The sequence below is a fragment of the Podarcis pityusensis genome, assembly GCF_964106645.2.
Source record: "Podarcis pityusensis genome assembly, chromosome: 14".
Taxonomy (NCBI): Eukaryota; Metazoa; Chordata; class Lepidosauria; order Squamata; family Lacertidae; genus Podarcis; species Podarcis pityusensis.
In genome coordinates this window covers 10,135,895-10,160,015 of record NC_138039.1, presented here as the reverse complement: position 1 = coordinate 10,160,015, position 24,121 = coordinate 10,135,895, and the positions used below count along the sequence as shown (strand labels likewise).

General features: G+C 46.5%; 1 protein-coding gene across 3 annotated transcripts in view; it reads left to right on the top strand.

Annotated features, from left to right (window-relative positions):
* MAP2K3 (mitogen-activated protein kinase kinase 3) overlaps positions 1-24,121 on the top strand; it is a 65,835-nt gene that overhangs the window by 31,578 nt on the left and 10,136 nt on the right. Inside the window, exons 1-9 of one of the 3 annotated variants that reach the window (XM_080981219.1) lie at positions 220-242; positions 15,939-15,971; positions 17,017-17,086; positions 17,970-18,018; positions 18,462-18,575; positions 19,200-19,319; positions 19,679-19,795; positions 21,444-21,495; positions 23,589-23,716. In XM_080981219.1, coding sequence (XP_080837345.1) covers positions 17,049-17,086; positions 17,970-18,018; positions 18,462-18,575; positions 19,200-19,319; positions 19,679-19,795; positions 21,444-21,495; positions 23,589-23,716 — 618 coding nt within the window. In that variant the 5' untranslated portion in view covers positions 220-242; positions 15,939-15,971; positions 17,017-17,048. Of the gene's footprint in view, positions 1-219; positions 243-1,504; positions 2,318-15,938; positions 15,972-17,016; positions 17,087-17,969; positions 18,019-18,461; positions 18,576-19,199; positions 19,320-19,678; positions 19,796-21,443; positions 21,496-23,588; positions 23,717-24,121 lie in introns of those variants that run through there. The other 2 variants (XM_080981217.1, XM_080981218.1) reach the window with 2 other exon arrangements.

Below are 24,121 nucleotides of genomic sequence, written 5' to 3'. Positions count from 1 at the left end.
GCAATTTGGCATTTATCTGTTGGCTTAAGCTAAAAACAAGGGTCATCGAGGTCACTCCTGACCTAAAAATAAAAATCAGATTCTGTCTTTGTGCACAGAGAGGAACATTTCTAGGAAAGTGGGCAGTTTTCCGGCCGAGAAACAACAGCACATTACTCACAAACGCCCCCACCCTAAACCTGATCTGTCCTCTAAAGTATTATTCCTCTGAAGTAACTCTCTCCTCTGAAGTCGACTTTCAGGTAACTCTTCCACCTGCCTACAGTTCTTAGTAGATGCTTCTGCTGTTTCATAACTCATTTATTTCATAAGAATTATATGCCACCTGATTGTTAAAAACAACAACAAGGAAGCCTCAAAGAAGTTTTTAGAATACTAGAATTCAACACCGGCAAGGTTTTTAGAAACAGTACTCAATATTATAGCTAGATAATAAAATGTTATAATTAACAACAATGCGTTTTTATTATGTCATTAGCTGCTTGGGGACTTTTTGTGCAACCAGAGTTGCCTCGGGGCAAGAAAAAGCCACAAAAAAATTGAATTTATAGTAAGTGGGATAGCTCAGTCCGTAGAGCATGAGACTCTTAATTTTAGGGTTGTGGGTTTGAGCCCCACTTTGGGCAAAATAATCCTGCATTTCAGGGGGTTAGGCCAGATGATCCCCCGGGGTCCCTTCCAACTCTATGATCTTATGATTTCCTTTTTTCCCATTTTTTTAAAATTTTCCACATTTATAACAGAAATAACATACACAACACACAAAACAAAACACATTACAATACTGAAGAAAAAAAGAAAATAAAAACACTTATTACTTCTAAGACCTAATTTAACTTTCATTGTCAAGTGACTTCCTCAAATCCCCGCTAAGTGAATTTCATTGTATCACCTTGTAACAGTTCTCCAAAATCATATTTCTAATAAAATTAACTAAAATTTCCTAAGCCTACTTTGGGTTGCACCTTGGCTTGATTCAGTTACAATTCTGTACATGAATGGGGCTTGCCTTTCCGTGAGCCCCCAGACAGGGAGCGAAATAATGGGGTGCTGGCATGGGCGTAGCCAGGATTTATCTTGTGGGGGGGCAGGTAGCCAGGATTGGGGGGTGGGAGGGGCAGGACACACACCTGTCATCATACTCGGCAGATTCGGAAGGAAATATCTCCACAACAGTTCTTTTACTTTTCTTTTGACCCCCAAGTGCTTCGAAAAATCTGTCCATCTTTCTACAGTGAAGAGCTTTCCCCCTGCCGTAAAAAAATGTTTAGGGGTGCATACTCTCATTTTCCTATTCCTTTTGAAATACTGCCCCTCAATGAGGCCAAACTTTAGATTCACAAAATGTTTAGGTGTATGAGCCCCTCAGAAAGAAAAAAAGCACCGCTACAGTGTATACAGTACTTGTGATTAAGTATTTTTATTTATTTGCTTGATTGGGAGGGAGGGAGGGGCGGCAGCTGCCCATGGGGGCCGCTCGCCCCCCTTTCCGCGTTTGCAGAGAAAGGGTCCCCGGTTCGAATCCTGCGCCGACGTTTCCAATGCAAAAAAGTCTGGCTTGGGCTGCCGGATCAATCTCCTTTTTGGGCGAGCGGCAGTAGCAGGAGGAGGAGGCTGCAATGAACAGCCTCCGTGTCCCGTCCCAGAGCTGCTGTCTCCCTTCCGCCCCGATTCCCGGGAGCCGGGGCTTTTCCTCGCCCGCCCCCCGCGGGCAGCCTGGCCGCTGCCTCCCCGAGTTGGCGGCCTTCCAGTTTCCTGTTTGACGTCACGGGCCTCTCTCTTTCTCTCCTCTCTCCTGACGCTGCTGCTGCTCTTTTTTGCAACTTGCGCTGCGTTCCGCTTGTAATCCGAGAAGCCCCCGGAACGGGGCAACCTCAGCTGCCGCCTGGAGAGATCGCGCTGCGCTTTACTACCACCGGGAGTTGGTTCTCCCTCCTCCCTGCTGCCTCTCTCGCGGGGTCTCTTTTTTTAGCCTGCGGGAGGAAAAGGAAAAAAAATAAAAAATCGGATTGCTTTGACTCTGTGCAAACCTTTCCTCCCTCCACTCGCCTCCTTGCTGCGGGTTTTCTGCACGCCGAGAGCACGAAGGAAGAGTGTTTTATTTTTTTTAAGGGAGCAGGAGGCGAAAAGAAGTAATTGGCGGATAAAGGTTCTAGTCCGCAAGAACTTGGGAGCATGCACCCGTGCTTTTCCGACTAGCCGCCGCTTCTTGCAGCCGACCCGGGGTTGCTTTTCTGCAGGGCGCAAAATCGCCCCTCCGAGGCGTGCCGTTCGCTGTTCTTTCACTTCTGGGAAACCAACATGGACAGAAAACAAGGTAGATGTGTTGCAACTGTCGGAAAGAGGGTGGCGGAAGGCTTAAGAGAGGTCGATTGCAATGCAGCTCGTGCTGCTCCCAAGGCTCCTTTAAATGCCCTGCGTGCAATTGCTAATTTTAATTTTTTTATTTTGCAATGGAGGGTCTGCTCGGCGGAGAGTTGCAGGAAACTTGCATGCTTTTGCGGGGAGGTGCCGGGAACAGCCGGAGGAAGGGATTTGCAATGTGGGGGCTGGGGCGGCTGTAATGTCAGCCTGGTTCAATCATGAGCGTGCAAAAAAAAAAAAAGTTTTGCAGGGGGGTAGAGTTGGGTGGTGCATTTTGTGTGTGTGGGTCTGCGCGGAAATGCTTCCCCGTTGCACAACTTTACCCCCCCCCCCCAGCGCCGGGTTATTGTTTTGCAGAGCACTTTAACGTTGCATGCTGCCTTGCAAGCCCCCCCCTCCCTTTTCCAAGTTCTGATTTTAGCTTTGGCAGTTGACAGGTAACACTCTCTGGGGTTGCCTCTGCAGCTGCTGCTGAGTTTTTATCCCCCCCCCCTTTTCCCTTCCTTTGCACAGGCCCCTGCGACTTGGAAAGGGGACTTTTCTTAGTGAGCTGCTTTTTCCTCTCTCGTCCGCCTCCCCTCCCCCACGCCCAGTTGCAACTTCTGCAAACAAAAAGGTCACTTGGCCCTTGCAGGAGAAAGCTCTCCGGGGGTCGGCGATGGGGTGATGGGCGGCAGCTAGAGGCTCCCCCCCCCCCAAGCGCTTGCATAGCTTGCAATGTCCACAGTTGTTTTGTGTGTGTGTGTGAATGACAGAGAGCGTGCGTGCGCACGCACCTAAAAGCTCTCTGTTCCTAGACCAAGATGTGCTCGGTCCATTTATTTGTTCCGCAGTCTCCACTTGTTTGTGGACCATTGGGGGGGGGCGGTTTATAATCCTGGGGTATAAGGCGATGCACTCTGCTCGTGCACAAAAGCAGGGTTTTTTTTGCCTTGCCATGCATGCGTTCGCAACATGTATATATCTCTGTGTGCTCCCGTGGACCTGATGGTGCAGAAAGGCCTCTTTGGAGAGGGGTGGGAAAGAAACTCGAACTTTTGCCCCCCTCGCTCAGGACTCCGTGTACTTTCTTGCAATCTCTGCCGGATTAAGGCATGCCTTCGGAACATCTCTTGATGTCTGCGGTGGTTTCGCGTTGAGCAAGTTTCCAGTTCTCGGGGCTGGCTGAAAGAAAAGTTTGGCTGTAGAAAGGAAAAGTTTGCAGACATGCACATAATTTCTGCTGCATCTCTTTCACGGGGAGGGGCAGGGCTTAAGAGGCGGCTGGACGCGGAAAGGCACCCTGCTTCTCAGCCTATTACCCTTCCTCTTGAGGCAACATCTGTGCAGTGCGCACCAGGCAGGAATCCTTGCAAGCAGACGTAAGAAGATGCAACCAGCTTGCTTGGATCAGTTTCAGTGGCTCCTCTAAGTCCAGCATCCTGTTCTCACAGTGGCTGGCCAGAAAACCACAAGCAGGAGTTGAGCCCCAGAGCGCTCTTCCCTCGCGTGGTTTCCGGCAACTGATATTCAGAAGTATTGCTGCTTCCGAGACCCACTGCTGCTTCCAGAGACAGAGTGTAGCCCAGGGGTCAGCAAACTTTTTCAGCAGGGGGCCGGTCCACTGTCCCTCAGACCTTGTAGGGGGCCGGACTATATTTTTTTGGGGGGGGGGAAGGAACGGATTCCTATGCCCCACAAATAACACAGAGATGCATTTTAAATAAAAGGACACATTCTACTTGTGTAAAAACACGCTGATTCCTGGACCGTCCGCGGGCCAGATTTAGAAGGCGATTGGGCCGAATCTGGCCCCCCGGCCTTAGTTTGCCTACCCATGGTGTAGCCAGTGATCCCCTCCCCCCAGAAAAATAGGTGCCTGTACTCGCAATGAAGTTGTTATAGTAAGTGCCACACTTTTTAACAACAACAAAAAAGAGGTGCCGGTACTGCATACCTTTAAGCACCCCCTGGAAAAAAATCCCACTGTGTATAGCCATCGTGACTTGTGTAGCCATTGATAACTTTGCCTTCCATGATTGGTTCATTCCTCTTTTCAAAGCCACCCACCTCAGTGGTTTTATATATCCTGTTGTCAACATGTGGGAAGGGATTGCTGATTTGCCAAAGACCACCCATTCAGTTTGTGCAGAGGTGGGATTTAACGCTTTCCAGGTCATCCCTTGTGTACTTATGCCAGTGGTTATCTCACACAGAGGACAGGAAGGTTTGAGCGTATTGCACCGATCCTGGCCCAGCTGCACTTAACTTGACAATCATTTTTCAGGCCCTTTCCCCCCCCCAAGGGAACTCCAGGAATTGTAGTTCTGCAAAGGGGCACTGGGAATCTCCTAACAACACCCAGAAAACTTAGCAAACGACAGCTCCCAGTATTCTTTGGGTGGCAAGCCATGACACTTGAAAGTGCTATGATACTGCTTTAAAAGTATAGTGCAGATGGAGGCTCGGAGGAATAAAACCATCCAAGCAGCTGAAGACATTGTATACCAAAATGTCTGGGCAAATAAAAGTTTTGTCAGCTTGGCACTTAGTGCGGTATTTGACGCCAGGTGTATCCATCTAATAGTGAACGCGGCTGGTGAGTGCCAGCAAAACGGTAGCCAAGTTGGAACAGGTCACCTGTGTGCTCAGAGGAAATTCGAGCTTTGCAGAAGTACCCCAAAACCCTTACGTGTTACTACTACTACTACTACTACTACTAATTTATTATTTATACTCCGCCCATCTCGCTGGGCTTCCCCAGCCACTCTGGGCGGCTTCCAACAAAATACTAAAATACAGTAATCCATCAAACATTAAAGCTTCCCTAAACAGGGCTGCCTTCAGATGTCTTCTAAAAGTCTGGTAGTTGTTCTTCTCTTCGACATCTGGTGGGAGTGCGTTCCACAGGGCGGGCGCCACTACCGAGAAGGCCCTCTGCCTGGTTCCCTGTAAATTGGCTTCTCACAGCGAGGGAACTGCCAGAAGGCCCTCGGCGCTGGACCTCGGTGTCCGGGCAGAACGATGGGGGTGGAGTAGTTTAAGAGTTTGGAGTATTTCTGCAAACCTCCCCCCCCCCAAAAAAACCCCCCACACAATACATTATTGTCCAGTGAAGCCTGAAGATGCTCAGTGACCACAGAATGCTGAGCTCTCTTGCATGAATTGGGGGGGGGGGGGCTAGAATGTGTGTTCTGGAAGAGACGCAGGCTGGCTTTGTATTTATTTATTCCATAAACTGTATATACCTCTTGATTGTTGGAGGGGGGACGGACCTCTAAACCCGGAACAGGAGTTCTTCAAACTGCAGCACATTGGTCTCTGTTTGCAGCATTACTATTACAGTATTTATTCTTCTTGTCTTCCAGGAGCACAGAGTAGCCTTCTGGGTTTTTATCCCTTAAACCCATCCTGTGATTGTGGTTAGACTGGGATAGTGTGAACAGGCCAAGATCCTCCGGGAAACCTTGGTACCTGAGTAGGGATCTCTACCCAGCTCTCCTGGATGTGCATGACTTTGGTTGATCATTTTGTGCTTCACTCTGCTCATGCGCTGACTGCACATGTGCAATTCTCTCTTGACGCATGGTCTGCAAGGCAGGGAGAATTCCAAGTGAAACGCTACGTGTTGTCCGCTGTAGAATTGCTAACCCAGAATATAACAAGAGTCTCCTTCCTGGAGCTTTGATATTGTTGGAGTGATCGTCTGGAAGGCTAGCAAAAATCCAGACTTGGTACCAAACAAATCAAGGATTTAGGAGAGGGCTGGTGGTTGATGCCCTAAACATACCATTAAAAAAACCCAGCAACCCTAATCCTCCAAGCAATTTTGGATGTGTTTATGAAGGGTTTCCATTAGGGGAATTGGAGGGAGGCCTCAGGGTGAAAGAAAAGGTAATGCAATGGAAGTGAAATAATTTAAAAGCATGCCCCTTGGAAAACAATTGTTGCCTGGGTTGTTTTGGCAAGATATTGAGGATAGGTGAGTGTGCTGCTTGCTTGTCCACTAATAGGTCAAATGTCAACAATCGGCTTCTCTGTAATTCCTAAAGGTAAGCATGACACTGTGCAGAACAGCAGTTTTATCTTTTCGATTTTATTTACGGGGTTAGTTAGTCGACAAGAGTATGAGCAAGGACTGCTTGTTCTCTTTCCCCGCAACTGGTGTGGCGGCACATTCTTTAGCACAGCGCAGGTTCTCCTACTGACTATAGCGGCTGTTAGCTGCGTGTATTAGGAGGAATGTGTTTTGGCTACCCGTGCCAACCAAAAAAATTAGAGAACCCTCCCCCCCATAAACAAAGCTACACCAGAATCTGCATCTCTCTGTCTGGGCTGCACATTGCCAGTAATGAAGTGATTAAACTAGTTTCCTTGCTGCATTGTTAAAACCAGCCTGTAAGTTAGGAATCTGTTTGCAAACTAACATGCAAGCCCGTGCGAGTGAACTTTGCAAGATGCGTGGAGCAGCACCAAACACATAGTGGCCTTGAGGATTTAAGGACAGCTCTCTCTGGTCCAGTGCCCTGTTTTCACAGTGGCCAAAAAGATATCCCAATGAAAAATCCACGAATGGGGATCTGAGTTGCAGCTTCGCTCTTCTGGGACTTGGCGATTTCCAGCAGCTGCAGTTCGGAGGCAGACTCCCTCCAAAATGTAGAGGTAGAGCATATAGCCTTAGCTTTGGTCCATTTGTCTAATACCGTATAAGAGCATCAGAATATAAGAAGAGGCTGCCATATCAGGCAGAAGCCTCGCCTAATCCAGCTTCCTGCTCTCGCAGTGGCTAAGCAGATGTTTCTGGGAAGATCGCAAGCAGGACTTTTGGGTGCAACAGCCGTCTCTTCGCTTGCAGCTGGTATACAGAGTCTTGCCACTTCTTGCCTGTAGCACCTGAAAGCACATTAGGCAGAAAGATGGCTCCTAAGCTGTATGCATTCTCCTTGGTTAGATGAGTGAGCGGTCCTGTTATCCTCGTACTTTACAGAACCCTTCCCTGCAAACTGGCATTTAGTTAATGTGCAATTCCTGCTGGGGGGGGGGGGATTTTTAGACCAGCTGGAATTTTCTTTCCTTGTCTCTCCGTTTTGGTTTGTCATCCTCCTGCTTGCTCAGACAAGTATTCGGAGAAGTGTCAGCTGAGTGTAAATCTCCTTGTGCTATTTATAGCTTTTCTTTGCCCTGTGTGTGTTTGTGCGGTGATGAAGAGGTATACAAGAGGTGGAGGGAACTGCGCTGCAGCCTTAGCAAAAGAGGCAACCCTGAAACTGTAGCCGCAGCAAACGTTGACAAGGCCTCCAAAGCAGAAAGGCGGAATTTCCAGCAGAGCTTGTTGGGTTAGGAACAGGTCACCAAATGTGAATATTTTCATGCATGCTCCTGGCTTGAGGTGTTCCAGGAAGCTGGTGCGTCAGAAGGGTGGAGATTGCAATGCAACGTGAGGTTGCAACCCATCCTTTAATCTCGGAGGTGTTGCAATGGTGTCGCTAAGGAAATAAAAATGTTAACAAGGGCACAGGCATTGAGGCGGTGGGTTTGAAGATGCTTTTCTCGTTGCTGTAAACTGCAGCCTGAAGATCTGTGGAGGGGTGGGGTTGTTGTCCAACCTGCACCCTACAGCATGGGTAGGCAAACTAAAGCCCGGGGGACGGATCCGGCCCAATCGCCTTCTAAATCTGGCCCATGGATGGTCCAGGAACCAGCGTATTTTTACAAGAGTAGAATGTGTCCTTTTATTTAAAATGCATCTCTGAGTTACTTGTGGGGCATAGGAATTCGTTCATTTTCTCCCCCCCCAAATATAGCCCAGCCCCCCAAAAGGTCTGAGGGACAGTGGACTGGCCCCCTGCTGAAAAAGTTTGCTGACCCCTGCCCTACACGGTGATTATTCTAATGTAGGCCCCCTCCAGATGTGTGGGGTCTTTTTGCAAGCATTTTCTGCAACTTTTCAGAGATGTAATGATAGTGCTTTGGTGGTGGATATATATTGGACTGATATATTGGACCATCCATGCAGTATCATTCTGCTTTATTTTTTCTGTGATGCTTCCCCAGTGTTAATGCATTATTATCATCTAGAGGGACAACCCTCCAAAAACAGTGGTATTAAAAAGATGCCGTATTTTGGTAGGAAGATACAGGGAATGAATTAGTTGGAAACAAAGCAGTAGGTTCAATCCCAAAACACTGCAGGCACAAACAGTATTGAAAGAGGAATTGCGTATAACTGCCCTGGTTTCATCTTTTATCATTTTATTTATCATTTAAATTTATATAGTATTTAAATATAGCTTCCCACCCCCAAAAAAACCCCATGCGTCTTTTAGATTTTTTAAATACTGGTTTTAATGTATGTATGTGCTTGTTTTTTGCTTAAAAATTAAAATATTGTAAGTCGCTTTGAGTTGCTGTGGCAAAAGATGCAACTAATAATTTTTTTTTTAAAAAAAAAAGTTTTTCTTTGGTTTTACAAATATAGAATTATAACAGTACAATACAAAATACATATCCGTGGGGTCCTATTGTCATCCTTTTTATTGCGTATTCCATTTTATATGTCTCCTATTTTGTTCGTAATATTTGCTACATTACAAGTGTTACTGCAATCCTTCTAGTGTTTTCATCTGTTTACAGTGGTCCCTTAGATAAGATGCAACTAACAAAATAAATGAATAATAATAATAATCTGGAACTAGACTCTGTATCCTTGAAGAAGTAGGATTTGCTAGCGACATCGTACTAGCACCCCTGATTGTGGAGGAAAGGGGGCAAAGTTTGGATCTAAGAATCTGGCCACCAATGGGAGACCTCTCCACTGATAGCTGTGCCCGTCTACCGATGAGCAGAACTCCCTCCCATGTGTGTCACACTCTCTCCGTAGAAGTTGTGGGCTGCAGTTTGTGGACACGGCGTTCCAGCTTCCTGATCCACCCCAGATTTCACTTTGGGGTGGGGGGAGCAAGTCTCTAGGCCTCAAGGATCCGAGGATGTGCTTGAAAGTGAATGGGGGCGATGGCTGCCGGAATCCCAGAATCCCAGGGAGGCATCTAAGTAAGAACTTCTGGGTGGCAGGACTTCAGAAGCTGGCGCTGCTTCTCGTTTAACAGTTTGGGAAAGCAGAGGAGCAAAAATAGCAGACTGCTGCAGAAGTTCCTCAAGGAAAATAAGCCAATTGGCCTAATTTTATGCTGATTGTAGAATTTTGGATTTCCTTCATGCAGGGTTTTGGATTGCCTAGCCTAGAAATACGCTCCCCCCTTCTCTCATTAGTATGGGGTCTCTCAGTGTTAGAAACTAGGATATATATACTAGGCAGCAAATGGCTCCTTTAAACTGGGATTACAGTCGCCAAAACCGAATGTCTTAGATGCCGTTTGGAGGCCAGACGGCTCAAAAGTTCTATTTTTCAGTAACACTACTTTTGGGTTCCTGAATTTCGTTCCAATGGTGCAGATAAAATATCATGGGTTGAATTCTACAGGATTTGCTGTTAGCTTATGAAAACAGGCAAGATCCAAACGTCAGGTGACATTTTGGCACCTGGGCATCTTCACTTGGTTGCAAGTGGTGGATAATCGCCAGGTGCAAAATGCGCTTGGTAAATGTTGAACAATTCTCTCTCGGGACCTTTCTTGTTGCCTGTCCCAAATTTCTACCCCTTTGCCTCCTGCAGCATTCTAAATTCTGCAGAAGTCCCCACGATCAGAGTTCACTAGTAAACTGTTACTAGATGGGCATTTAAAAAAAATAATAAATTGGCGTCTAGTCAGAGGGCAAGATTAAGGGTTTTTACCTGCTCGCTGGAAAGCCGCAGCGGGGAACATGCACCCCCTCAGCTATGAAAAGATTTACAGCGCCTGACACTAGGCAGACCAGCCTTGTTGCAGTCAGTCATTTTATGGGTGACGAAGGGACGGTTCACACAGTAATTCAGTCTACGGCCGAGCCCTTGGCAGGTTTCTCTCCCCCACCCCCAAACACCTTAGCCAACCCCTCACTAACCTACATTTTAAAATCTTCCTGAATTTGGGAGGTGGGTAGTAACCTGGATGGGGAACTTTTCATGGTGGGGAGGAAGAGAAATCAGAGTATTGGAAAGCTTTTCATTTTCTAAAAGACATTATTAATAGCTGCAATACCAGTCAAACATCAGGCAGTTTTAGAGTTGCAATTAATTCAAGTGGGTGTGGGTGTGGGTGTGGGTGCACCGCTTTTGGGGTGTGCTAAAATTTACAAATGCTAATGTTTACCCCCTCCTTGTTCCCTCCTTAAAACATCTGAAAACTCAAAGTTTAGAGATAAAAACAGAAGAATACCCGGAAGTATTTCAAGGCATTGGCCTATATAGTTTTCTTACCTTAAACAATGTAAGGAAACTACAGGCCATGCCTTGAAATACTTCCGGGTATTCTTATTTATTTATTTATTCGTAAATAATATTCACTTGAGTTTTCATATGTCTTAAGAACACAATGCTATTTTGCCTCAAATACTATACTGCCAGGTATTCGGAGAAAATTACTTACCAGGTAAAGCTTTGCATTATTATTATTATTATTATTATTATTATTATTATTATTAAAATGTAACATTAAATGTGCTTAATGGGTTTTCCCTCACCACCCATCAAATATTTTAATTCATATCTGTTTGCCTTTTGGGGTCCAGGTTACACACTCGGTTTAGGGCAAAGGAACATTTTCCGCGTTCCATTATTTTTTGCATGAAGCCAATCTCTTGGGGAGAAATTTGCACAAGACCGTGGGGAGGGGCATGTGGAGCCTCTGCCCCTCCCTGCCAGCTTGCAACTAGGTCTCAGGGGCAGGGACGGTAAACGGGAAAGACAGACGGGGCCTTTGCATGCTTCAGCTCTGCTTTTCAGGTCTTGTGAGCTGACTGCATCTTCTCTCAACATGAGAGATCTCAGGCTTCCTCTGAACTTTGGGGCTGGAGAAAGGTCAGGAGCTGCAGGTTGTCAAAACGGACTCCTCACACCCAAGTAGCTGGTTCCAGGTTTTCCAGGTTTGGGGAGCAAGTGAGCCCCAGCTTTGAAAAGGGTGTCAGCTAGAACAGGCCTCCCCATGCATGCTCTGGCTGTCCGTTTGCAACGGGAAACAGGGTACAGTGGTACCTCAGTTTAAGAACAGTCCTATTTAAGAACAATTTGGTTTACAAACTCCGCAAAACCAGAAACAGTTTGAGAACTTTACTTCGGTCTAAGAACGGAATCCAGACAGTGGAAGTGCACCGGCGGTGGGAGGCCTCATTAGGGAAAGGGCGCCTTGGTTTAAGAACGGTTTCAGTTTAAGAATGGACTTCCGGAACAGATTAAGTTTGTAAACCGAGGTACCACTCTGTCTGTCTGTCTATCTATCTATCTATCTATCTATCTATCTATCTATCTATCTCTCTCTATCTCCCAACTCTTTTTGGCCCCATCTTTGCTGAACATTTAAAGCACTATACAGTCGTTCCTTGGATCCTGAACGCCTTGGTACTCGGACGTTTTGGCTCCTGAACGCCGCAAACCCAGAAGTGACTGTTTCGGTTTGCGAACGTTCTTTGGAACCCGAATGTCCGACGGAGCTTCTGATGGGCTGCAAGAGCTTCCTGCAGCCTATTGGAAGCTGCGCTTTGGTTTCTGAATGTTTTGGAAGTCGAACGGACTTCTGGAATGGATTCCGTTCGACTTCCGAGGTATGAGAACGAGGGTCTCCTAAGAACCTTCAGTACCCTTAAGAAACTACAGCTCCCATAATTTTTTTTGGGAAGCCTTGGTGGTTTAAAATGGCATGATACTGCTTCAGATGTTTAGTGCATATGAGGCCAGCAGCAGAACTGGAATATTGGCCGTCCACTCTTCCCCCCCTACCCAAAAAGCTCTGTCTTGAAAAGTGCATGGAGGCCATTTTGTGTTTCGGAACATTTTTTCCATGTAAACCTGGTCCAAGCTGTAGAGGCCCGTTGCAGTTAATGGCTCCTCTCAGGCCTTTCACACTAGCAGAAAATAGGAGGCTACTCCATTGCTGCCGCCTCCTTCATGAAGGCCGTAATGAATGGCCATTGTCCTGCTGCCTGCTGTTCTAGTCTGACATCACTGGCGCTCTTTTGCGATGGTGTTGGACAATTTCTCTCTCCCCAGTTAACCCTTCCCACGATCCCCTTGAGCTTTGCAAGCTCCATTCTACATCTTCACGTCTTCAGGAGAACCACAAATTTTTCTCAGGGTGCTCGGCTGAGACTGAGAGGGTTCAGACTCGACTCTGAAACTGTGATTTTTTTTTTGCATGCTTGATTTATTGTGGCATCTGCACCGGCTCCCACCTGATAGAGCTATGGTTTGTGAGTAGCTGTTGAAGCTGTTTTTTTTCCCAAACCATGGTTCAGGCAGATCATGGTTTGGTATTGCATGTGAACTGACAAATTGTGATGTTGCTTCGGCCTCGAGAGGCTTTGGTTTGGGGGTGGGATTTGGGGACTTTTGAGGCATAGGGGAACGGAAACAATAGATGCTATGGTCTGCCAGAATATTGGGGGCACAATTTGTGGTTTGGAGCCTAGACTGTGGTTGGCAGCGCAGGAAGTTGTTTTCTACTAAGTGAGATGACTGATCCTTCTAACTGTTTTGCTGATTGGGGATGGCTTTCCATGCTTTCAGATGGGGAATCTTCTCTAACTGTGCTGGGAAGTGCTATGAAATTGGGACCTTCTACATCAGGGGTCAGCAAACTTTTTCAGCAGGGGGCCAGTCCACTGTCTCTCAGACATTGTGGGGGCCGGACTACATTTTGAAAAAATAATAATGAATGAATTCCTATGCCCCACAAATAACCCAGAGATGCATTTTAAATAAAAGCACACATTCTACTCATGTAAAAACATGCTGATTCCTGGACCGTCCGTGGGCCGGATTTAGAAGGTGATTGGGCCGGATCCGGCCCCCGGGCCTTAGTTTGCCTACCCATGTTCTACATGCAAGGCAGATGTTCTGCGGCTTGACTACAGATTTTCCCTTTAGCTCACATCATCTGTGTTGAAGCTGCTGTTGCAATCCTGGAGCTGCAAGTCCCGTCCCCCCCCTTTACCAGAATTAGTACAATCCTCCCCTCCATGCTTTATGCAGCCTACTCCTGCAGAATTGATGTTGGGTGTGCATTTTGGAATGTGCCAGGCGAACGCTTTCTAGCAGGGGGAGCCCAGGCGTTAATCAGACAGTGCGTCAAGGGCCATCAACAGATCTTGCCAAGGCCCAGCAAGGAATGGGCATGTCTGTGTGCCAAATTTTGGCCTCTCACAGGGTGCCATAGTACCCAAGTCGGCCACTGATATTGGCCATGAAGCTCACAGGGTGACTTTGGGGTAGCTGTAGTGGTTTTTGTTTTTAATAATGATGTTGTTGTTGTTTATATGCCATCCATCTGACTAGCTCACCACTCTGGGCAGCTTCCAGCAAAATATTTTTTAAAAAATACAGTAAGACACCAAACATTAAAAACTTCCCTATAGGAGGGGAAGTCACTGCATCTCAGCCTAGCCTACTCACAGGGTTGTTGTGGCGGTTAATTGAGGAGGGAGGAAGAAACGAGCATGCTACCTTGATCTCTTTGCAAGAAATGAACAAGGAATAACTCAACACACAGCAACACCCCGCTCCCACCGATGCTGTTATGTGGAAATTGAGAAGCGCTCTCCTTAAGGACCCTACACTTGGTGCCCGAGCCGTTAAGACCAAAGTTTCCCTTTTTTAAAATAATAATTTTCTTTTATTCTTATAGACAACATTTTCAATGCACAATTCTCCCATATTTCCCCCCAGCTTTGACAATCTATCTGCCCTGTTGTCTCCTTTCCCCTCACCTCTATTAATTCCCCCCTTTTTTCTTTATTGGTTTTCACTTATTACATTACAATACAAATGTACCAAAGCCAAACACCATTTCCTCCCCATCCCCCCATACATTTACATTTCTATTTCCTCAGTCCATCATATTATTCTTTTCTCCTTCCTCCCACTTCCCTCTGCCCCCACTCGATTTCCTCCACATTATACAATTTACAATAATCTTTGCATTCTACAACCTTCTCAAATCATCTATATATTCTTAAAAAAAAAAAAAAAAAAAGACCAAAGTTTCCCGTGGAATGGATGGGCATTTTGCACCATCTCTCGACTTATCCTGAGGATAGCAACGATTGCTGCTAACGCCAGTCCTGGCCAGCTGGATCCAGCCTCGGAAACTTGGTGACCTGAACGATCATAACCCCCTGTGAGCGGTTGCTGCCGCCACCGCATTCTGAATGAAGAGCTTGAACGGATTCTCGAAAAAGGCGGCGTTGTCCCAAACTGGGTTTTATATCATGCTTCAGTTCCACCCCCCTCCAAACGCTTGGAGATGTAGTGACCTCTAGCGGTCAAGAAAGACCTGAAGTGGCAGAAGCCCAGAGCTTGTTCGCCCTTGGCTCCCCAAGGAGAGGAACTCTGGGGAATTGGAATTCAGCGCTGTGCTGTGCACCCCACAGCCCAGAGCTGGTTCGTACTGGTTAGGAGTTAAATGGCAAAATTCAGGCGTAGGAAGCTGCCTTGTACCAAATCAGATTGTTGGTTTATGTGGAAATCGTTCAGTTTGGTTGTGTACGTTCTGATGTTCCGCTTCTGACTGCTTTTGCTTACGTTCGTAGTTAGTAAATGTGTTGTAAGGGGCCTTGAGCGTGGTTTTAACTTTGGAAAGGGGGCCTATAAATAAAATGATTGATGGATTGATCATTGGTCCATCTGGCAGAGAGGGATAGCTCTGTTGGTAGAGCCTAATAATAATAATAATAATATAATAATAATAAATTTATTCTTTATTAATTTTGTATACAGTGGTACCTTGGGTTACATACGCTTCAGGTTACATACGCTTCACGTTACAGACTCCGCTAACCCAGAAATAGAACCTCTGGTTAAGAACTTTGCTTCAGGATGAGAACAGAAATCGTGCAGTGGCAGCAGGAGGCCCCATTAGCTAAAGTGGTGCTTCAGGTTAAGAACAGTTTCAGGTTAAGAACAGACCTCCAGAACGAATTAAGTACTTAACCTGAGGTACCACTGTACTGCCCTATACTTGCAAGTCTCAGGGCGGTTATAGCATAAAATCACAATATAAAAAATACAAAATAAATAATAAAAACAAAAACAACTCAATATCTGTATCAGACATAGGCAAACTCAGCCCTCCAGATGTTTTGGGACTACAGTTCCCATCATCCCTGACCACTGGTCCTGTCAGGTAGGGATCATGGGAGTTGTAGTCCCAAAACATCTGGAGGGCTGAGTTTGCCTGATCTATATGCTGCCCACCTGACTGGGTTGCCCCAGACATCTGATGGGAGGGTGTTCCATAGGGCAGGGGCCACTACCGAGAAGGCCCTCTGCCTGGTTCCCTGTAACCTCACTTCTCGCATGAGACTCCTAATTTCAGAGTTGTGGGTTCAAGGTCCACGTTGGGCAAAAGATTCCTGCATTGCAGGGGGTTTAGAATTATTTAGTACCTGGATAGTGGCTTGGCTAGAATTGGGCTCTTAGTTTGTTTTCTCTTTCTCCTTTCTCATAGATCCTAAAGGATCCTCGGAAAAGCGGAAAGGAGGTAAGGGATCACCTGAACCTTTGGAAACATTTCTTCGTCTCCACAGTGCTTTTTCTTCTCCCCACCTATGGACTGTCATGGACTGGTTGGAAGCGGAGGAATGGTGGGAGGAGCCGGCTTTGGAATTCTTAAGAGAATAGAGCTCAGAGCCCAGGGATTGGTGGTGGGACAATGATAAGTAGAGGGAGAAGACTGGGAAGAGGTGGTGTTGGAAGCTGGAGAGGTAACATGGCTTAGTGAGATGGGAGAGTCTGTGGCAGAGAGAAGTCCAGATTCAGAGGCAGAAGCTGAAGCCAGGAGAGAAGGGAGGCCATCAAAGCAGACAGCTGAAAAAGGCTAAATTAAAGGATTCTAATTAAAGGGTTTTTAATACAAAGTTTTGTGGACTAAAATTAAAGTTAAAATGGATATTTTGTGGGCTAATATAAAGTTGCAGGCTAAAGTATAGTGACATAAGGGAAGTTTTCAACTGATTCCTTAAGGAGAAACACCCTGGTGGTTCTCCATGGAGATGTGTTCCATTGTTTTGGTGCCACTCTTGAAAAGACCCTGTCTTGCATATTTGCTTGAGAGGTCATCGCCTTGGAATTGTTGTTTAGGACCTGGTCCTATTCTGAACGTGGTACATCAAGATTTAATTGATTACATTTTGGGTGTACATTTTTTTATTCCCTCTCCCCTCCAAAGAGCTCAAGTTACCCCCTCTCCCTTAAAACAACCCTGTGAGGCAGGTCAGATAGTGACTTTCCCATGGTCACCCAGTCCAGTGAACATTGTGTTGGAGTGTGAATTCAAACCTGAGTCTTCCCAACCTCATTTCAGCACTGCTATGCCCCTGCTGGTTCTTGCTTTATTAAAAATACCTGGAGTAGCTCAGTTGGTAGAGCATACGACTCTTAATCTCAGGGTCTTGCGTTCAAGGCCCATGTTGGGCAAAAGATTCCTGCATTGCAGGGGTTGGACTAGATGACCCTTAGGGTCCCTTCCAATTCTACAGTTCTATGGAAAAAGATGATAAGAGAGTGTGTGTCCTCTTTCTTTCCAGGGCCGAAGAAGAAACGGCCGCCCCTCTTGAGCATGCCATCAGCAAACAGGCAGTCATCCGTCCCACCGACGTAAGAACCGCTGCTTTGCTCTCTTGCAAATTCCTAATATGCTGTCTGCTGTAATGCTTTTTTTTTTTTTTAATTATTGGTGCTCTGTAATGTGTTTTCAGAGGGACATGGGTGGCGCTGTGGGTTAAACCACAGAGCCTAGGACTTGCTGATCAGAAGGCCAGCGGTTCGAATCCCTGTGACAGGGTGAGCTCCCATTGCTCGGTCCCTGCTCCTGCCAACCTAGCAGTTCGAAAGCACGTCAAAGTGCAAGTAGATAAATAGGTACCACTCTGGTGGGAAGGTAAACGGCGTTTCCGTGTGCTGCTCTGGTTCGCCAGAAGCGGCTTAGTCATGCGGGCCACATGACCCGGAAGCTGTACGCTGGCTCCCTCGGCCAATAAAGCGAGATGAGCGCCACAACCCCAGAGTCGGCCACGACTGGACCTAGTGGTCAGGGGTCCCTTTACCTTTAATGTGTTTTTAGTGTTTTATGCCGCCCTGGGATGTTTTTGATAAAGGGTGGTTTATAAATTGAATAAATAAATAAAAACAACAAAGCTGGAACTCTCCAGCTCATTGTTTGTCTACATAAGGAGAGTGGAGTCTGTGGCTCTGCTGGACTATATATCTCTCATAAAGCCCTGATCATTGTGCATGCTGGCTTGGGGCTGATGGGAGTTGGTGTCCAACATCACCTTTGTTAGGGGCACAGTTGCCCACTTCTGCTTTAGATTCTCCTCCCCATTTATGTGCCCCTCAGTTTTGCTGGAGCCCTAGTGACTTTACTGAGAGTACCCGTTTGATACTCACCAGCAGCCAAATTGCAAAATTTCAGAAAATCGACACCAGGTGGTGGATACTGGATTGGACTTTTAAATAGAGCCTTTGTCTTTCCTTGCAGACCTCCAAGAAACTTGGATTCCAGGACTTTCATTACTGTTGGTGAGAAGGTATGTTGATGCTGATGTTGTTCTGTTTGTTTTTTTTTTTTTTACTTGTTTGGCGCATGCACACCGATTAACAACATTTTTTCTTCCTGTGATGTTTCCTGGATTATCAAGAATTCTTCCTTGTTCATCTTTTTAAAATTGTTTTAGGTCCGGTTTTATATGGATTACAGCTCCTTCCTTTTTTGTTACACCTGAGGTTACAAAGTCCTTTCCCAAAGCCCTTTTGTTCTTCAATATTCTTTTACGTTTCCTCGCTATGTGTGTTTCTCTGAGGCAAATCACATCAAGGTTTAACTTCTCTAACAACAAATTTTGTTTGTGAAAGAGATAAAGAAGGTCGCCGGCTGATGTTAGCAATATGAATATTGGCTCAATCCTACGCTAAACGTATTATTTTGTCAATTTTTTTGTGCGTCTTTCTCTCTCTCTCTCCCGGTCAACAGAATTTCGAAGTAGAGGCCGACGACTTAGTGAGCATTTCGGAGTTGGGAAGAGGAGCTTACGGCGTAGTGGAGAAAGTGTATCACGCACAGAGCGACACCACCATGGCTGTGAAGGTAAGAGCCGCAGTATTATATAAAAATTTATTTATTTGGTTTTTCAAATTAAAGTTTTACAATCACATATCCAACATACATCATAAAAACAAGATTCCAAAGAATCTCCTGGACGTCCCTCCTCCCCTTTGTGGGTCATTTCCTCCTGCATCTTTTATAATACAGTGGTACCTCGGGTTACATACGCTTCAGGTTACATAAGCTTCAGGTTACAGACTCTGCTAACCCAGAAATAGTGCTTCAGGTTAAGAACTTTGCTTCAGGATAAGAACAGAAATCATGCTCCGGTGGTGCGGCGGCAGCAGGAGGCCCCATTAGCTAAAGTGGTGCTTCAGGTTAAGAACAGTTTCATGTTAAGAACGGACCTCCGGAACGAATTAAGTACTTAACCCGAGGTACCACTGTACAGTGGTAACTTGGTTCTCAAACTTAATCCGTTCCGGAAGTCCGTTCCAAAACCAAATTGTTCCAAAAGCAAGGTGCACTTTCCCATAGAAAGTAATGCAAAATGGATTAATCTGTCCAGACTTTTAAAAACAACCCCTAAAACAACCGGGCGAGGAATAGTTTTCCCGAAGCCTTGACAGTATGGTTATTTTCTTTTTCTTTTCCCACTCTCTGCAGAGAATCCGAGCCACTGTGAACTCTCAGGAACAGAAGAGGCTAGTGATGGACTTGGACATTTCCATGAGGACCGTGGACTGCTTTTACACTGTCACGTTCTACGGAGCCCTTTTCAGAGAGGTAGGTGAGCAGTGGGAAGGCCAGAGCCTCTTTGTTTTTGCCGGCCACCTCAGACAGTGAGCACAACTTCTGAAGCATTTGCTGAAAAGCAGGGGGAAGCCAACCTGGTGCCCCCCAGATGTCTTACGCATTTATTTAAAGGAGGTAAACAGCACAAAAATGTAACACTTAAGTATAATAACATTGGTTAAACAAATAGCGTTCTCAATAAAGTGCATTTTTGAAAAATCAAGTTCCAAAGGCATGTCCATTGGCAGGGAGTTCCACAGGGCAGGACCTGCTAAAGGTTCAGTCCTCTGATGGCCAACCAATTCATCTCTCTCCCCCTTCTCCTCCTTCTCTCACTCCCTTCTTTTCAGGGTGATGTGTGGATCTGCATGGAGCTAATGGATACGTCTCTGGATAAATTTTATAAGAGGGTCCTGGAAAAGAAGAAGACGATCCCCGAAGACATACTTGGGAAAATAACCGTGTCTGTGAGTGACACCTTCTTTCTTTGGGGAAGGTTGCTGTGGGACCCATCCACCCATAGCAAGTGAGCCAGGGAGGGCAGTCTGCTTGATTGCTAAGCGCAGAATGCAGCAGCCAACACAGATGGAGAGACCCCAGCTTCTTTTTAAAATCAGGGTGGGGTCATGCAAAACCCTTTTTATTAATTAAACTTCTATATCGAGGACTGTCTCCCTAAGCTGCTTATTTCAGGCTGGTGAAGAGGCATGTGTATCTCCCCCTCCTGCTGCAACAAACTCCCTTCCCTGCTTGCCTCCCAGAACCAGAAGAGGCATGAAATGGGCAGAGGAGACATAGGCGGCCCGCAGGCGCAGTCTCTGATTATGTGGAGAAGAGGGGACTTAGGCAGCTGTGGGGAGATGGGGGACCTTCAGTCTCATGGGGGCAAGACTTATTGGAGATGAGTTGCTGTGTTCATTAGGCCTGATACTCCTTTGCAGATTGTGTTTTTTGCTAATAGAGTTAACTCTAGCTTGCTTAGCGTGATTTGAGAATTGAGGATCCGCCACCCGCTTAGAGATAAATAAGACACAGGGACACATGAATTTAAGGTTAATGGGCTAAAGAAGGCCACAGCATTATTGGTTACAGCATGTGAGTGCTATTGGCTTTAGGCATTGGATCAAACAGTCTATACATGACTCCACCCCGCTCAGCGGGGAGTCACCCGAAGGTTAACAACCAGTGGGAGGAGCTTGCTGATGCAAATACAGTGGTACCTTGGGTTACATACGCTTCAGGTTACATGTGCTTCAGGTTACAGACTCCGCTAACCCAGAAATAATACCTCGGGTTAAGAACTTCGCTTCAGGATGAGAACAGAAATCGTGCAGCGGTGGTGCAGTGGCAGTGGGAGGCCCCATTAGCTAAAGTGGTGCTTCAGGTTAAGAACAGTTTCAGGTTAAGAACGGACCTCCGGAACGAATTAAGTACTTAACCCGAGGTACCACTGTACAACTGAAGCTCCCCCTGATGTCACCGGGGGTCGTGCCATGGCCGTAGCCACCAGCAGGGCATTGGACAGGATCCACGACCGCCGGATTCCTTTAATGGAATACCCAACAAGGGGAGGGGTAGGTGATGGCCACAGCTGCCCTCCAACACACAACACATAATCCAATGCCTAACAGCCAATACCCAAAAAGTTGTGACGGTTAGCTACGAGGTAAGTGAAAAATCAAGAGGCTGGTTCCAATTTGCCAGATGGATAAACATTCCTACCAGGCCGCCTGGGCAACCAGGACAACCAACTTGAGTCCATAGCAAATATGCCCATATGATCTAAAGGGAGGGTGGGCGGGTGATCCGATGACAAAGGGGCACAGAATGAGAAGATGGAGCTGCCGCGGCTGCTTGAATGCGGCTAAACCCTGCCCACAAGCCAGCCCTATTGGCTGGCCCATAGGCGTGGCACGGCAGTCAGATAAGCTGATGCAGGGGGCTGAATACGCCCCCCTGCTGACGCGGGAACCGACTCCCGCTCGCAACTCCTCCCCTCTGTTAGGAGGAGAGGCTTTACTGCTGGGTTGCTGCAGGCAAGGCTGGTCACCTGGTTGGCCAAAGCTGGTCTGCAGCTAGAATTACACCTCCCTCTCTCTCTTTGTCTTTCTCCAGATTGTCCGAGCCTTGGAGCATTTGCATAGCAAGCTGTCTGTGATTCACAGAGGTAGGCATTGGAGTTTGTGCATTACGAGGGCTGAGCGGGGGGTTTAGAGCTCATAGGCAAAGCACCTCTTGGGATGTGGAAGATCCTAAGGTCAGCCTCCAGCATCTCCTGTTGGAACGATTCTGGTTGCAGACAATATAGAAAAATGGCCTGCCCAGAACCCTACCAAGCTGTTGCCAGTCAGTATGGAGTACTGAGCTAGATAGAGGCAGAGAACAGTCTGAGCTGATAGAAGGTGGCTTCACCATTAATCATTCCAGAGCCGCTAAAGTTTGTTTCCATTCTGCCTGACTGGACACACCTTGTCATGTTTGCATCTGTATCTTGCATATAATAATAATTTATTATTTATACCCCACCCATCTGGCTGGGTTTCCCCAGCTACTCTGGGTGGCTCCCAACAGAATTAATGATAATAGCAATAAAAAAAGATAAAACACCAGACATTAAAAACTTATCTAAACAGGGCTGCCTTCAGATGTCTTCTAAAAGTCAGATAGTTGCTTATTTCCTTGACATCTGATGCGTTCCACAAGGTGGGCGCCACTACCGAGAAGGCCCTCTGCCTTTCCTGTAGCTTCACGTCTCGCGGTGAGGGAACCACCAGAAGGCCCTTGGAGTTGGACCTCAGTGTCCAGGCTGAACGATGGGACTGGACTTCAGGTTCAGGGCTTTAAAGGCCAGCACCAACGCTGTGAATTGAGCTCAGAAACGTACTGGGAGCCAGTGTAGGTCTTTCAGGACAGGTGTTATATGGTCTCGGCAGTCACTCTCAGTCACCAGTCTAGCTGCCGCATTCTGGATTAGTTGTAGTTTCCGGGTCACCTTCAAAGGTGGCCCCACGTGGAGCATATTGCAGTAGTCTAAGCGGGAGATAACCAGAGCATGCACCACTCTGGCAAGACAGTCCGCGGGCAGGTAGGGTCTCAGCCTGCATACCAGATGGAGCTGATAGACAGCTGCCCTGGACACAGAAGCGACCTTCGCCTCCATGGACAGCTGTGAGTCCAAAATGACTCCCAGGCTGCGTACCTGGTCCTTCAAGGGGACGGTTACTCCACATACATAATTTTGATTTGCATGTTAACATGTGGAAAGTCTTGGGAACTTGATGCAATGCAACAGGATGGGAGCTCAGTACAGAACATTTCAGCTGTGTTTGTAGCCCCCCTAATTTAAAGGCCCTTGGGGAGGAAGCTGCGCACAGCGTGGGAGCCCAGCCCAGGTTTTTGTGTTCCTTCCACAGACACAATCATGAGGTCTAGGAACCTGAAAAGTGTTGTGGTTTGGTTTGGCATTGACTAAGACTCTTACGTTCTGCACACAGCTAGAGTTGTGGACATGCTGAAGAAATACAACCTGTGCCGTTAATAATGATTGTGCAACCTGTACAGCATAAGCTAAGCCATTCAGTTCTTTATGCTTAAGCCAAGAAATTGTTTCTATAACTACATTTAGCACTAATAGTCACATTAATGGCTCGAGACTACTGAGGAAGCCCAGAAAACTGTGCTCAGGGAGTGGGCTATCGGCCAACCCCAATAAATTGGCCCTGTCGGGGGCAAAATAGCAGCTCTTCAACTTTATGGACTGCTAGGGCGAAACGGGGATAGAACGCTGGTACCCTGTCTTCCACCTGCACTTCACAGCTACCGGGAACATCGTTGAACTTACCTACCTTCTTGAACATACCTAAAAAATTAGGGGGGGGGGGGAGTCAAGAAGTTGTAAGAACTTATTAAAATCTGATACTGCAAGTTCACTTTATTCTAGATAGCTTATAATTTTTCATGGCACTTTGCAAGTAGTTGTCTTATTCTCACAAATTTGATAAATGGTGAAAAATTGTTTTTGAACAAGAATATTAATTGGTGTGAATAATTGTCGCCTATGTGCTGTACGGGTTGCACAAACAGAGTTATGGGCATGGCAGCGGAAAGCCTTCACAGTTCCAGCTGCGTGCTCTTCAAACATATGACTAAAACAGTGCACAAATGTGCCTTTAAATAATTTTCATTAAAAAATTTTACGGAGGGAAGTCTCCTTAGCTGATCCAGAGAAAGGAGTGTTAACCGATCTCTTGCTCTTAACAGACGTGAAGCCGTCCAACGTCCTTATCAATAAACAGGGACATGTCAAAATGTGTGACTTCGGGATCAGTGGATACTTGGTAGATTCTGTGGCAAAGACCCTGGATGCTGGTTGTAAACCTTATATGGCGGTGAGTTTTTGATCAATTGTTTGGGGCACACCACCCTTCTCTTGTCTCCTCGCCCTCCTCTGTTCAATCAATCAGGTTTTTGTGATCAGCCTTCAGGAAGAAACATGAACAATTATTTATTTGTTGGTTCATTTGTTTCCTATATCCGAGGATCACAGGGTGGTGTACAATATAAAAACACAAAAATACATGACCTGGTAACAAACATAAACAATAACCACTCCCCAGTATAAGAGGCTATAGATTGTTTGATTAGCCCAAAGGCCTGGGAGAAGAGGAATGCTTTTGTCTGGCATTTAAATGAAGGCACCAGACAAGCCTCCTTAGGAAGAACATCCCACAAGTTGGGAGCCACCACAGAAAAGGCCCCGCTCTCATGTTGCTGCTCTACGGACCTCTTGCAGG